Source organism: Chroicocephalus ridibundus, chromosome 4, assembly GCF_963924245.1.
Source record: "Chroicocephalus ridibundus chromosome 4, bChrRid1.1, whole genome shotgun sequence".
In the NCBI taxonomy this organism is placed as follows: Eukaryota; Metazoa; Chordata; class Aves; order Charadriiformes; family Laridae; genus Chroicocephalus; species Chroicocephalus ridibundus.
In genome coordinates, this window is record NC_086287.1 from 8,338,351 (window position 1) to 8,354,233 (window position 15,883).

Below are 15,883 nucleotides of genomic sequence, written 5' to 3' on the forward strand. Positions count from 1 at the left end.
GTTTTGACACTAAAGTACATCAACAAAGTGATCTTACGTTGGAACATGTTATACGGTGTGTTTTGAGGCGGGGTGGACGACACTTGGATTATCTCCCATAATTTATCAGAGGCTTTCCTGTTTTCCATTTCAAAATGACAAAGGCAGAGGATAAAACATCCAAAATCTGATTCCTTGAACATTTTAAAATAATACAGTCTAATACAATACGTAATGGTTTTTCATTGGTTTTTGGAAGTTAAAAACCGCTATGTTTAGACTCCGATTATTTGCAGTATTTGATGGTACCTACTAAAAAACCTATCAGTTGCAGACAAATGCACCATTTTCTCTCCAAATACATAACAATGCAGGAAATAAGGGAACACACAGCGTGTTTTTAGGTCACTGATTTGTCACAAGGCTATAGAACTACTGCACAATGTAACTGTCTCCCATGCTATAAAACTACTGGGCAATGTAACATGTCTCAAAGTAAAAAAAAAAAGTAAAATCATTCTCTAATGTAACAATAGAAAGTATATAAATAAACTTGATTTCAGTTAAGATTTAATGGGATAACTGTCTCATTTCTATAAGGATTTCAAGGAACCATGGCAATTCCCATAGCTACAGTTGATGATGAACAGTAAGTCATGGAGCAGAATGCTGTAGAACTGTAGAATACAGTTACAGAATTGTGGGTAGAGTCTAACTCCTGTAACAGAAGAGGCCTGGAAAGAAAATCTAAGCTCACAGATATGTTTCTTTTTGGTGTACGTATACACCTAGCTGCACTGACCATTTTAATACCAAGACTTTATATTCTGCAACACACTTAATATAGTCAAACATAAGAGTCAGTTTCTGACATTCCTTGTCACAAGCATTTCAGCACTCGCTGTTCCATGAGCGTAACCGAGGAAGTGTGGTAGAATGGATGCGTTAGGAACAGCAAGCTTAGTAAGTAAAGGTACTCTTGCAGCAGGGCCTCACTAGAGCAACAGGCTGTACTAAAGTATGTGTCCCCTATGAATAACACCAGTACAACTGCACCAATAAAACCTTGCACAGGTGCCTTCGGGGACATAAGTCTACACTGAGACTTGCTCGATGCTATTCTTGCTTTGCTACTGAACTGCTTCAGGATTTCAGCGCATCATTCAACTTCTCTAAGTGATATTGTTTAGGGCCTTCTCAATAAGGTAACAAACTGATGAGTGTTAAGATAGACATGATTTGCCCTTGAAAACACCCTTTTAAAATATATTATGTGTCAACTACCCATAGTATCAGAAATACTTTTATGTCACTATAACCATGTCAACAGAGTAAATCTTTTCCTTGAATAAAAATATCACAGGAAATTTTCTTATACATATACACAATCATGCACAAGAGTTTCCAGGATATGGCTAATAATCACTAGCCATTTGCGCTGAATAGGCTTTCCAAAACTAGGACTTTAAACTACAGTCCTCGTCAATAGCTGATGGCAGCTATACAACCAATACTCCTAGACCTGAAAACTGATCTGTCCGTTTCTTCTCCTCCACTTTAGTGTTCAATTAAGACAGCCTTAGAGCTTGCTCTCTGTGGCAGACAAAAGAAATGCAGAATAACCATGAATCAAGGCCTAGTGTTTAATTGGAAACAATCATGCAAGGCTTCCTAAAATGATGTATGACCCATAAATGCACACTTACATTCTGACATAATGCCCATTCACAGGCATGTATTCATTATCTGTGCTGTTTGCTTCCTTGGATGTAAGAGTGCATCGGGAAGAAGTAACAGATAAATAGACAAACGCTTGAGCATACACCAATGTGAAAACAGTATTTTTCCCTCTTTGATTCGCCAACTGTCAGATTAACAAACCCCATTTTCCACCAAACCAAGCATGGAGAGGACATTTTTCTTAGCAAAGGACAAATCCTAAATTCCTTGAACACCCTGACCTGTTACCAGTGAGTAAGCATTAACTGGTCTTAGGTCTGTGCAAATATTTGTTGCTCTCTAAGAGGCTAGGAAGTGGCTGAATGAGATTGCTTTTAATAACAGCAAAAACTAATGTCTCTGCTTTTTGAATCAGAAATAAATTCAATAACTTTACAGATGGGTAAGGAAAACTTCTGAAAATCAGCACCATTTGAGACACAAATGTTAGAACAAAATGCTATCTACTGGGGCTTTCTAATGAGATACAAACCTGGCAGAGAGATGCTGCACCAATTCCAAAGGACAGCAGATATCCATGTTTCTAAGCACGTTCTCTTCAGCCCCGAAGCAAAGAACACAGTATAGCAACAGGGTGATGCTACATCATCTGTGAAGTTGCTGAAACAAGAGGAGCAGATTGGAAGTAGCAGCCAAAATCCTGCTCAACACAAAAAAAAAAAAAAAAAAAAAAAAAGAAAGATCTCACTGAGGAGGCAGACAGAACATTCTGGGCAATAAATTTATAAAGACTACCAAGAAATCAGCCTGGAAAGGGCAAAAGATTCCCAAAGAGACATCCCAAAGCCAGATGCCAGGAAAGCAGAAGATTCTCATTGTGACACGGTGAGAATCAAAGCGTTGAGGGGATTTCAGGGTTTTTTCCAGCCTGACAGAATAGAAATATATTAATCAAAAAATGCAGCATGATATGAATCCAAATATACATCATCTGTGGGTCAAAATTTAAATGCAAATTTTGAAAACAATTCATAATTTTTATAATATTGCCAAATTAAAATAAAACCAAACCACAACCAGGCCAGAAAGTGATTTAAGACAGTGTATGCATGCTTTTATATCCATATCTTACAAAATAAAAGTTATTATCATGTTACAAAGTATCCTCAGATACTGTTTAAGATTTCTTTATGGTGATATACAGACTTTTTGACAACTTTAAGATTTGGTATGAAAGAAACAGTTCTGTTGGTGACACGTCATTAGCTCATGACTGATAAAATGCAGCACTTGACATCACATTTTTTACAAATGAAAAATCGTGTGGGCTACTTATTTACAACTCTGTTTAGGGTTTAGTCTTTCTGCTCGTATTTGAGTTTGTGTGGGCAAAGGCATGAAGGACATTTACCCTTATTTGTAACAAAAGGTATTTATTTAGGTGTCATTCAAATGAAACTGTAGTTTCTTTTACAGGGTAAAGACAAGGCAACTTAACAAATGGGAACACAAAAGAAAAAAAAAATCTTCATTAAGATTTAAAATTTCGTGTCATTAAATATTAATCTTCAGTTAGACAACATAAATTCAACAGCGATATAATAAATTCTAAAAGGTCCTCTTCTTTCGCCCTTCCATAAACTAGTGTTTTTGTTCCACATGCAATATTTAGACAGGTTAATACTTACTCCCAGAGTGTAAAGTTCAGTCACAAGAGAAAGAAGCCTCCTGAGCTGGGGATCCCAACAGCATAAGGGTATCTACAAGGTGTAAGAGTGGCAGCTTCCAAACACAATTTAGGATTTACTCCAAATTTGTCACCTGCTTTCTCCCATCATATCTTTATTTTTTATTATCAAGAGCCCAGTAATCCTTTCAACTGATACAGCCCCCTTGGGTCTTCCTACTCCTTATGCACCTTCAAAGGATGTGAACTGCACCTCACACGGGATTTTGCCCCTTCACACTGAATTTACTGGGGTATTCCTTAATAGTAAAGGTTTTCTTTTTTCTATTTCTGACTAAATGCTCCCTCCCAAAGCTGTCAGCTTTTTTCTTTCTCTTTTCCTGCAACAATCACTCTGTCTCTGACTTTATGTTTTTAAAAAAGCACATGACAATACTTCATAAGAAACTCACAGAAAAACTCAAAGCAGACATCATCTATACCTACTTAGTGTTCCCGCACATTTGCTAGGAGCTACACACATTTAGATGCTTGCCTAAAAACTGAGAAAGAAAGAAACAGGATCTCTGGTTGTAACAAAAATAAATAAACTAAATTAAATGCTTTTTTCTTATCAAATATGCCATATATAATAATAAGCAAATTTTGTTTTCATTCAACGCTTGTTTAAAAGAGACACTTCATGAGATACAAAGGTTCTGTACTAATGTAGTATCTTAATCTGTTTCACTTTAATAAAAAAAAACAATTTAACAGCATCCTCAAATTTGCTTAGCTTACAGAAGCAATTAAATCAAATCTCTGACCTATACCAGCATTTTGCTGGTTTCTAGGCCAGTCTGCCTGGATATTAGGTAGTTAAATGGATGAGCTGTAGGCTTTTAAAACAATGCTGTTCATGTGCAAGGTAAAGTTATGAAAAACTTAAACCCCAGGTAGTGAGGTAGTGCTTCCAAAGGAGAAACTACCAAAAGATTTACTTTCTGTGTTTTCTCAGGTAGTCCTCTCCTGTAAAAACTTGTGCTTGATTATCTTTGAAATTGAGCTGAGCTACCTGGAATTTGTACTGTACTGAATACGGTACTAATATCATCTTTCTTCTGAGTCTATCCCTGTGTTTTGCAGGTCAGTAACAAATCTGCTACTGCTTCAAATTCTGGAAAAATCAGGGCGACAGAAAGACGTAGCAATTTTTATGTGATTATATCTGTCAATACTACTTTATTCAATCTTACATGTAAGTGAATTAAGGCACACACTAATCACTGAATCTTAGCAAGTAGACCAAAACTGGATTTAGAGAGTATGACATCTACTACTCTTTAACATGAAATTCATTAAAAATTACCTTGACATACATATTCCTTTGCAGCACAAGCTCTGACAGTTTTCAGATGCACTCATGAATGAAAACGGCACATGCAGTCAACCTGCACTGGCAGAGAAACAAATTTAAATTCCAGCCCAGCATTACCAAAAATACATGAGAATATTTTTACCACATCTAGTCTAGCTCATCATCCTGTTACCTTCCATCTTCCATATCCAGAATCCTTTTACTCTAAACCCCAACTTCTCCCTCATTAAGGAACAATTCTGTTTACATAGATAAAAGCTATTGTGATCAACCAAAATCAGTCTAAATCCATGGATGGCAGACATGTTACAAGTTAACAACTGAATAACCCAAAATCTCTTATCTAGTCCTATACAATCCGCCTCACAAATTGACACTAACACTGAAAAAGTGAATACACACACCTCACTGCTCCTCCTATATTTATTTAACACAAATCGATGTCACAACCTGTATGTCAAATATCTCCTCTCATGAATTATTCACCTTCATTAATTCCACACATTTCATCCTAAGCAGTACAAGTCAGCAGAGGAAGCCTCATTGAAGCCTCCTTGAATGATAGCACTTCGCAGTCTCTCTGTCATCACTGAGCCAATATATGACTTAAGTAATATATGTGGAATTTGTAACGGCTTTTTTTAATGGTCAGATGGAGAAATGGAAAATGGCACAGCCTACACGCTGTTACTGTCACATTACAATTAAAGCTTTATATTCCTCTCCTTTAGATTCCTGGGTATCTCCTGAAGCAAGTCTAAAATTATTTCTCACCTCCACAGGCTTTTAATTATTTTCAGACAACTATTCCACCAATTCTTCAACACTGGTGCAAAAAGCTATATAAAAAGACGTCCTGATTTACAGTCTTGCATTTTAAAGGGATACAAGCCATTTCAAAATTGTATTTCTACCTGGAAATATCCTTTCACTGATCTCTTTACCAGTACTGACAAAGGCTACTGTGAATAACAGACTGCAAGAGAAAATCCCCCACTTTGCTGCTTTGGATCTCACATGCTGCTTCTTACAGTTGTGCCTAGTGTTCAGTATTTCATTATGCTCAGATTTTTTTTTCTAAAAGCAAAACATAGCAGAGCCATAAAAAACTACTACTAGGCCTCAAGAAAGTTGTGTATTTAAAACTTTTTTAGCTTAAGTTGCCTACATATTTTAAGCCAGTTGTTTTGCCCTCTAAGGCAAATTTAGTTTCTTTAAGGCTTGGCTAGTATTTGCCAAATCCAAGATTCTGACATAGCTTCAGCTTAAGAATGATTCCAATGAAATGAGGCCCCAAAGCTGTTTGAATCACAACTTCAATCACCTAGACCTACACCCAAGTATCTATGGTGAATCAAGACTGGCTTCTATTACACTAATTACTACCCTAGCCCAGTCCCAAAATTGTTTATTTGTTTAGAACTGTCACCTGTTATACTACCCACCAGCTGTGTCAAGCCCCAAGTAACGGGGACAGTATTACTCGCTATTCTGTTACTATATATTACTTTCTATGGCTCATTAAAATTATTTTTTTAAATTCATGCCATGCCTTTTTGTATTTGCTCTGACTATAATTCAACTTTCTCACTATTACCACCCACTGAAAACCTGCTGGAAAGCCAGATAGTAATTATTTAGTTATAAATGACTGGGGAGGGAGACTTAAGCCTCTAGCGTGACTAACTGGGTTGCCTTAATTTGCTACTGATGTTATTTGGGCTGTGATACGCTGATGTACTATTGGCAATAGCTCTGAGTGGGCAGAAACATACATCAGATGATCTCAAAGATCTTTTCTGCCCCATCGTGTCATAACTCAGCAATATGCAGTTATTGTGCAGGACAGGAGCAACACAGGTAGAGCAGCCCAGCGCCTAACAAGTCTGCACGTCACATCTTATTTATGAGAAGGGCAACGTTTTCAAAAGGCTATCCTGCCTTTGAAGAGGTTTGGAAAGAACAGTCACTTCCTCTAAAAAATTCTGGGTTACACCTAATCTGGAAAGAGAGCAAGCTGACTGAAATAGAAGAAAAATATTCTCGTCCAGCACTTCTTTCTTGCAAGCACTAAAACTTGAAAGAGATAACCAACAACTACTTTGTATAGGCATTAAATGGTAATTTAAGGCTTACTTTTAGCTATCACTAACAAAGCATCAGTATTATAAATTTAAGGTACTTATTAGTACATCTATGTTGTTTTTTATCATTATTGTCCCAAAAACTCCCAAGCAGGGTGTGGTGTCACTACCTAGCTTTAGAGCAAACAAATAATAGTCACAATTTCATACCTCCTCCCTGAAAAGATCCATTATCCTGAAAACATTATACAATTAAAAAACAGACAAACAAGAAACCCCAACTACATAACACACATAAAGGACTTTTGAGGGACAGTCTAATGACGGAGAAATTGTTGGGGATTTTGTTTTTCCTGCCTAAACAAAGCAACAGATATTCAAGATTTCTGTTTTATTTCAAATAAATAACAGCTTCAGTAGCACTGACTTCGGGGCGTGAGAAGGGGGAGTAGTGTCGCGACGATCCTGGAGGAAAAAACAAAATAATTACTTACTCCCTGATATTGCCCTAATCTAGTAACACTGAAAGCTTTCCCCATTTTAATTAGCTAGGCTCCCTCATTAAGCACCCAACGACAGCCGCCATGCTGCGCCCTCTGCGGCCCCCACCGCCCCACTGCAGCCGCCGGGGAGGGATGGAGAGCCCTGGGGGCGCGGACCTCCGTTTCACCGCTGTTTTTCTGTAGGACATTTACACCTGACGAGCTGAACAGCCCCACAAACCCCTGTGTCCCCGCCGGATTTTCCCCCCCGGATTTTCTCTCCCGGTGGCGGCGGACGCCGGCACCTCCCCCTCTTCCCCTCTCCTTCTCCTTCTCCTTCTCCTCCCCTCACGGCCCCGACCCCGGCCCCGCCTCCGCCTCACACCGCCCCGCCTCCGCCTCACACCGCCCCGCAGCGAGCGGGCAGCGCGTGCGCAGCGCGAACCCCGCCCGGCGGCGCGTCACGTCGCGCACTGAACGGCCGCGCGCGAGCCCGTGCTTGGCCACGTGACCCTCCTCATCCTCCCGCCGTTTGGCTCCGTAGCGGCCCCTGCCGCCGCTCCCCCCCGCCTCCAGCCGGAAGTGCCGCTCTGACCCGCTCGGCGGTTCCGCTGCTCTATGGTGAGGCGGAGGGCAGGCAGAGGGAGGGGCGGTTAATGGCTGCTCCCGCTGCTGCTGGGCGAACGCAGGAGTTCGGTGCCGGCGTCCCGGCGGAAGAAAGTCCGCAGCAAGGTACCGGGGCAGCCACCTGCCCGCGGCGGGATGGGCGGTGCGAGGCGACGGGCCGCGCCTAGGCCGCGGAGGGCCCTTCCCGGTGGTGGCCAGCTCAGCCTGGGCCGCGGGCAGGCCCGCTGCTCGCCTCCCGCCCTGCTTTCCGCCCAGCCGGCTGCCTCTCGCAGGGTTCGTGTCCCCCGCAAAGGCAGAGGAGCAGCCGGGCTGTCCGCTGGGCTGACGCGCGGTTCTCAACTCGCGGCCCTGGCCTAGGCTCCCTCACCGTTTGGATGAGGGGCTGTGGTGCAGTGCTGTGCATCCAGCGCAGCGTGTTCGGACAGGGGGTCACATCGGCAATTTCAGGACTGATCTTTCCCTTCCTTTTCCTGTCAGAACTGCATTTTCCTCTGTCCTTTGTTTCCTCCTGCAGCAAGGAGCTAGAAGCCTCTTGCTGAATCGGTGCTATTACAGCAGGCTTATTTCTGCACATGCCTGTCTTTTTCATCGCTGTCTTCTGCTTTAGTTTATTGTGTTTAGTGTGGTAAACACTAATTGATGATTTCACAGGTGTCAATACAAACCTTCATTCAAGTACTTGGTTTTCAAAGCTTTTTCCTGTTTCCACCAAAGAGAAATCAAAGGCAAAAAGCTGTGTCTTCCCCCAAGGGAAGAAATTCCTCTGAAGCTTCTACCAAGAATTCTCACAAATCAAGTGGATGAGATACAGAACTTATATCACCAGCACACTGTTACTTGAACAAAGTGTGGCGAAAGACTTGATGTGCACTTTCCGTCTGTTTAACATAGGGGTATTTCAGGTAGTATAGTCCACTGTCAAAACAGATGCCTGCCAAGGATAGCATTGTAATAATTACTTTCTGTTTTATAGAAAACAAGTTATTTTTTTAATTATAACATCTTGCAAGAGTTCTGATTTCTAATACGTCTGCAAATTTTGAAAATTCAGATCATTACTATTCTATTGACCTAGCGTGTTTCCTCATCCACACACATAACCCCCACCTTCCACAGCAGGAATCAGTCAAAAATACACGTTTGCACTTGAAGCAAGCTTGGTGCGTAGCCCATAATAGACCTCTTTGAAATTAGCTAAGTTGTTAAAATGTTAACTCAGCTGTAGTGAGCTTAGACCGTACACAGTTCCAGTTACCTTGGTTTGAAAGACAAACTTTGTGCACCTAACGAAAAAAAGATTCGTTCTGAGTATAGCTGGTTCACTAAGATGGTAATTCCAGAATTAAATTTAGTGCATTTTTAGTCTTATCTAGACTAGAAGGCTATAATTTCTTTACATGTTTTTAAAATTACTTAAACCTAGTCTGTCTAGCTGGTAGATAAAAGGTTTGCAGCACAAATCTGATGGATTTTAATGCTTTCTCTAGGGTCATCTTCATAGAAACTACTGAAGACTTCAAAGAATTCATTTGAGACAAAATAAGTGAAATAAGTTGTTCTGATAAAGTAAAATGGATCCTTGTTCAGTTGGAGTTCAGCTTCAAGCTACCAACGAATGCCACAGGATCTTTTATACACGTCATACTGGCTTCAAGACTAAGCAAGATCTGTCTTCGTCTGATCTACTGTTACTTCAGCTTAGGACTGGAATAACCCTTTCAGAGAGCAATACAATCTGCTTCCACCACGCAAAAATTTACATTGAAAGATTTGAAGACTTACAAAAATCATGTTGTGATCCCTTTAATATACACAGAAAACTATCAAAGAAAAACTTACGACCAATTGACTTAGATGATGCAACTTTTCTAAGTGCCAAATTTGGAAGACAGTTTGTACCTGGTTGGAAGCTTTGTCCCAAATGTATGCAGATAATAAATGGAAGTGTGGATGTTGAATCTGAAGATCGCCAAAGAAGAAAACTTGATTCAGATGTATGTATATGGATCAGGTTTTCCTTCCTCCCTCCCCCGCCACCAGGTTCTGCAAGCTATTGGAACTGGGCTTCATGCAAGTCCTACATATAGAAATTAAGTTTTTTGATAGAAATATGAAAGAGTAGTCTTTTAGATGTGTGGAAGTTTACTGTATTTAAACCTTTATTTGGAGGACCTTAAAAAAATCCTCTTCCCTAATTTAATATTGTGGCCTTTTAAATTCAAATGACCCTGTCTGTTAGGGTGACTTAAAACTCAAAAGTTTATGTAAATACCAGACTGCTGCTGGTATTTTAAGCTATTACTTAAGCCTTGCCAAAAACAAGCTTGTGTGCTTAAAACTGAACACAGCAAAGGTTGGTCCTAAGGATGTTGAGAAACTTCTGGTTTAGTCTCTTCTGTTTGGAAAAAAAGAAAAAAAAAAAATCCACTTTCTCTATCAGTTCATTACCAAGTGAATCTGCATTGACGTGAACTAAGTGTACTCTTGTTGTGGCTGTCTGAGCTGTGAAGGCCATGGTGCTTGTTCAGACAGTAATAAACTGGTGTGGGAGGGTAATGCTGTAAGCACTGAGTTTGGAATACAGCTTGTACCATGTTGGATGCATTGTTCAAGATGTAGCAAAGCAGAATTGCATTCTAGACACTGTTGTCGCTTTCAGCCCAGAGACTTTTGCTCCACTGTACTTTTCAATTACATGTCAGTATGATTAGGAGACTGGTAGGGGACAGAATTGGAAAGCATTGATTAAAACTACTACTGTAAAGCTTGTATAGTTTGGTTTTGAGACTGGTACAATTCTCCAGTATAAAAGTTTTAAGACTTGAGTTGTTGCTCCTGAGAAATCCAGTGCTTAGAGTTGAGGTCAACAGTTTACCTAAGTTATTACAATATCCTGGTTTGACTGGACATTTTCTATGAATTTAGGTTTGTATTTGTAATTAAATGTGATTTTCCTGTCTTTGTTCAGGGGCGTACAGCTAAGGCTTTAAAGTCTCTACAGTTTGCTAATCCAGGACGACAGACTGAATTCACTCCTGAGACCAGTAAGAGGGAAAAGAGAAGGCTGCAAACAAAAAATGCATCATTTAATTCAGACAGGTGAGCCGTTCCCTGTATTTACATTATCTTTAACTTTCACTTCAAAATAAAGTGTCTTTCCTGGTCAGTGTCCTTGTAACACTAGCACTTTTTATATGGATGTTTGTGTGTTTATGGATTGCTTTTTTGGTACTCTCATTACTGAGATAAAACAGAAGATAAAGTGTTAGCATGTAATCCATATTTCAGGCAATTAGAATACAAAAAAGTATTTGGTAAGGCACGATAATGCTACACAGATCGTAGATGAAGGTATTAATTTATGCATAAACTAAAGTTACAATATTAGGCTAAATTTGAATATATTAAGATCAAGTAGACTACACTTAAAATATTGGAGTTGTCATCTTTCCATAAACTCAGTATTTCCACTTTTTAAACAAAAGTGTGCAAGTTAGGACCTTGCCTTCCTTTTAAAACAGGAAGTTAGTGTCCAAGTTGGACAATACTGGATAACAAATTACAGCCTTCTAATGTGACTGATCGTAAAGTCACTCTTTCTGCAGAGGAAAGGTATATGCAGTAGAATTTTGCCTGTCATTTTCTACTAAAAGTTTGTACCAATTCAGTCTTGTCCTAATAGGAGAGTGATAGAAATCCCAGCTTTAACTAGTCATACAATATTTGTTAAAACATGCGAGAAAGATCACATTAATGCCTTTCCCCTGCTCTCCACCTAAGTTTAACCTTACAAGACAGAAACAGACACTAGTGTGCTGCTCACAAACTACACATCCTTTTCCCCCTCCATTTGTTTCTTCTACTCAGTTTGGGCACAGGTTGCAACCAGGGAAATTTTGTTGAGATGTTAGGAAAACTTTTTCTATGATGTGTGTAGTAAAACGCTGGATCAAAAGTGACGTGGCATCTCTGACAGCAGAGGTATTCAGAACTCAACTAGATGCAGCCCTAAGCAACCTAATTTCAGTTGACCTGGCTTTGAACAGAAGGTCAGGCAAGGTGACTTCCAAGGGTCCCTTCCAAACAGAGTTTTTCTGCAATTCTGCAGTTTAACAGAACTGTTAACAGAGATGAGTAATGATAAAAGCATAAAAAAATTTTAAATTGGGATGTGCACACCCTAAATGATTCTGTATGACCGCCTTTGAATTACAGCTAGACATTAGAAAAGAAGAGTAAATTAAGGGAGCGTTTCACATTATCTGAAAGGTAATCTGAACTTTACATCCTATAACAAAGAATATTCATAAGTGCCTGAATAACCATGCTATTGAAGAAATAAAACATTCCCATTCTTGAAATTATTTCAAAAGCACTGTAGTGGAGATACAACTAGGACTGAGAAATGTTGTCAAATACAGTAAGATATATACATCTTTAAAATTAACAGTGTCTTAAAATGAACACCTGAAGAAAGCAAACTTCTGTCCACAACCATTGTCAGCTTGGCATCAAAACAGGTGGATTTTTAATACGGAAGTAACTGTTGTTTTTCATTGTACAGGCAAGTTATACCAGCCAAGAGTAAAGTCTACGATAGCCAGGGACTGCTGCTTTACAGCGGGATGGACCTCTGTGATTGTCTTGATGAAGATTGCCTGGGATGTTTCTATGCTTGCCCCAAGTGTGGCTCCAACAAGTGTGGAGCAGAATGTCGCTGTGACCGCAAGTGGCTATATGAGCAAATTGAGATAGAGGGAGGAGAAGTAATTAAAAATAAACATGTTGGTTAGTGTATATGCACATTGTTTATCCTAAGTAGGTATTCCATGCTTTGATTAAACTCAGCACGTTCATCATTCAGTGGTTTAATAAAAACCATTGAATTTATCAAGATCCACATGATTCATGTGGTCACTTTTACATTCATGGAAATAATCATACTACTGTTTTTTCATACTTCAGTCTGCCTTGTATTGTTAGTCATCTAAGAAAGTTTTCATTGAACAGTCTTACACTGTATTTAAGGTACTACATTTTCATGTGACAAATCCTGAGCCATTCACCATTGTTTCATATACTGTTTTGTAGAGTGTACCATCTCGATGTATCCCTCATTTTTCCTTCTCTCTTTCAGGATCTCATGGTTTTGAATTTGTTTTATGTGAAACGCTCTAAAAGTTCTCGGTGAATTTACATGCAGTATTAATAATGCTCTCTCCAGTGTTACTAGTCAATGCTGTATCTTCTGTAGATTATCCCAGCTACATCTGATAAATTCAATCCTGTTCACTTAAATGGATTCAGAGGCATTTAGGAGTTGAGATCCCACCCAAGTTATTGGAATTTCAGATCATGTTATTCTTATGAATTCAGGCCTCACTGTTAAAGTGTTATTAAACTGTCAAGGCATTGAAAAAATATGTTAAAGTACTTAAATACGGTACTGTTTTGTTGGTTTCTATATAACACAATTGAAATAGTTCTGCTGTATTTGTTATCAGTCTGTAATTGGATTGGACTGGTACTTCAACAGCCCTTTCCCCTTTTTTACTATTTATTTGTTCTTAAGGTAAAGGTTTACATGCAGCTGAAATGAATGTCTGTTCCCAAACTAAAGATATCTACAGTGCTACAAAAAAAACCACAGTTGAATTGAAATTATGTTTGGTTGATGCATTATCCTATCCTCACAACATTAAAATTTTACAATATAACAGGATTTATGGAAGAGATTTTATAATTGAAATCTTGGTAACATTAAATGTTAACCCTTGGTATTTTTGTTGCGTTTTGGATAAATTTCTTATTTCTGTGATAGACTTGGAAGATCTGCATGTCTATTGGGTCACATTTATTAAAGAATACTGTTAACTGTTGATTGCTGAAGACCCACTTGGTAAAGTAGGTGGACCCATGTGAACCTCAGGGGGTTCAATAAGGCCAAGTGCACGCTCCTGCACCTGGGTCAGGGCAACCCCCAGTATCAATACAGGCTGGGGGATGAAGAGATGGAGAGCAGCCCTGCTGAGAGGGGCTTGGGGGTACTGGTGGATGAAAAGCTGGACATGAGCCAGCAGCATGTATTTGCAGCCCAGAAGGCCAACTGTATCCTGGGCTGCATCAGAAGAAGTGTGGCCAGCAGGTCAAGGGAAAGAATTCTGCCCCTCTACTCTACTCCCACCCGGAGTACTGCATCCAGCTCTGGAGCCCGCAACACAGGAAAGACATGGACCTGTTGGAGCAGGTCCAGAGGAGGGCCACAAAAATGATCAGAGGGGTGGAACACCTCTGCTATGAGGACAGGCTGGGAGAGTTGGGGTTGTTCAGCTTGGAGAAGAGAAGGCTCCAGGGAGACCTTATTGCAGCTTTTCAGTACGTAGAGGGGGCTTATAAGAAAGATGGGGATAAAGTTTTACCAGGGCCTGTAGCAGTAGGACACAGGGCAAAGGTTTTAAGCTAAAAGAGGGTAGATTTACACTAGATATAAGGAGGAAATTTTTCACAATGAGGGTGGTGAAATACTGGCACAGGTTGCCCAGAGAGGTGGTAGATGCCCCATCCTTGGAAACATTCAAGGTCAGGTTGTACGGGGCTCTGAGCAACCAGATCTCCCTGCTTATTGCAGGGGAGGTTGCACTAGCTGACCTGTAAGGGTCCCAACTATTCTTTGATTCTATGATACATTTTTGTAATCTTGCTATTTGTTTAGAGTGTTTTCTTTTCTGGTAAGCGTCATCAAGCGTGCATCGCTAAAATCCAAAGTTACACTTTGAGTTGTACTGACATCTGCTGGTCCTAGTGAAGTATGAGCATCAACGACATCCTTATTATATCTGCTATGAAAATAAACAGGCTTTCTTTTTTTGGTCAGAGCACTGGCTGTTCTGCCAATGGAGGTCTCTCTCATTGGCCTTTCATTCCAGCCACATTTATGACAAGAACCATCATGTGAGTTTATTTAGGGAAAGCAGCACGCTCTTTACACTTTTCCAGATAGCAACACCACAACTAAATAATACCCATGGCTCCCCTACCTGCAAGTGGCTTTTAATATGTTTTACTTTGTTGACTATAGAGCGTGCTTGTCCTGACACAGCAAATCTTGTGTGCTTGATCCATGTTTGTAACTGTTTCATCTCTTAACCAACCTTTTGAATTACATGAAAAAAATAAATAGATGATACCTCCATGAAAGCGACAGGGGGAAAAGCTGGTCCAATCTTGTAATTTTTATGTATTTTTTATTTTAAGTTACACCAGAGTCAGCAGTACCCATTGTCAATAAACTTAACAGGCTTCCAACTGTTTGGTGAATATAGTTTACCACTTAAGTCCACAGTTAGACTTTGGATTCAGTAACTGTTACAGCATTTCATGCTGTAACTCCACCATGGAGACGTGGTGGAGCCTCCAACTCGAGACATTCAAAACCCACCTGGACGCGTTCTTGTGGAGCCTGCTCTGGGTGACCCTGCTCTGGGTGACCCTGCTCTGGCAGGGGGGTTGGACTAGATGATCTCCAGAGGTCCTTTCCAACCCTATGGTTCTATGATTTCACTGAAGGGAAAGGGAAGTCTACCAGTAGCTTAAATTGCTTAGAGCATCCCATTATTAGAACCGTATTTCTCCATTAAGTCTCAGAAAAGTTGGTATATTCAGTCTCTCATTTTACAGATTCACTAGTCCTGAGTACTTTCCCAAATCAATCACTCAAGTTGTTTCCTAACAAAATGCATAGGACTGCTGTGTGACTAAAAACCCGCACCAAGTACCAGGTACTGCTGATTGCTATAGAAGCTACAGGAGACTCAGGGGGTTTTCCAGTAAAATGGGACTTTGTTGGTTGTTCACATGTCCTGCTTACATATTTAGGGCATTTCCATTTAGCTGCATTTCCTTAATAATGCACTACAACCTAGGCATGTTAAGTTCAATAGTATGCTTTTATACACTTCCATGTCTCCCTCACCTATTTTTCTGTTAA

General features: G+C 39.9%; 1 protein-coding gene and 1 long non-coding RNA gene across 4 annotated transcripts in view; one reads left to right on the forward strand and one right to left on the reverse strand.

The window, feature by feature from the left end:
- Positions 1-7,580, reverse strand: part of LOC134514677 (uncharacterized) — a 61,972-nt gene extending 54,392 nt beyond the window's left edge. The window contains exons 1-4 of one of the 3 annotated variants that reach the window (XR_010070766.1): positions 7,447-7,580; positions 4,695-4,776; positions 3,348-3,419; positions 2,192-2,359 (exon numbers count right to left, since the gene is read on the reverse strand). This is a non-coding gene — a long non-coding RNA (uncharacterized LOC134514677). Of the gene's footprint in view, positions 1-2,191; positions 2,360-3,347; positions 3,420-4,694; positions 5,914-7,214 lie in introns of those variants that run through there. The other 2 variants (XR_010070765.1, XR_010070764.1) reach the window with 2 other exon arrangements.
- Positions 7,581-7,843: 263 nt separating this feature from the next.
- ARL14EP (ADP ribosylation factor like GTPase 14 effector protein) lies at positions 7,844-15,092 on the forward strand. The gene is made up of 4 exons (XM_063333630.1): positions 7,844-8,001; positions 9,384-9,890; positions 10,865-10,995; positions 12,461-15,092. Exons 2-4 carry the CDS (start codon positions 9,468-9,470, stop codon positions 12,687-12,689), a joined length of 783 nt encoding a protein of 260 aa, XP_063189700.1. The 5' UTR covers positions 7,844-8,001; positions 9,384-9,467; the 3' UTR covers positions 12,690-15,092.
- The last annotated feature ends 791 nt before the right edge of the window (positions 15,093-15,883 follow it).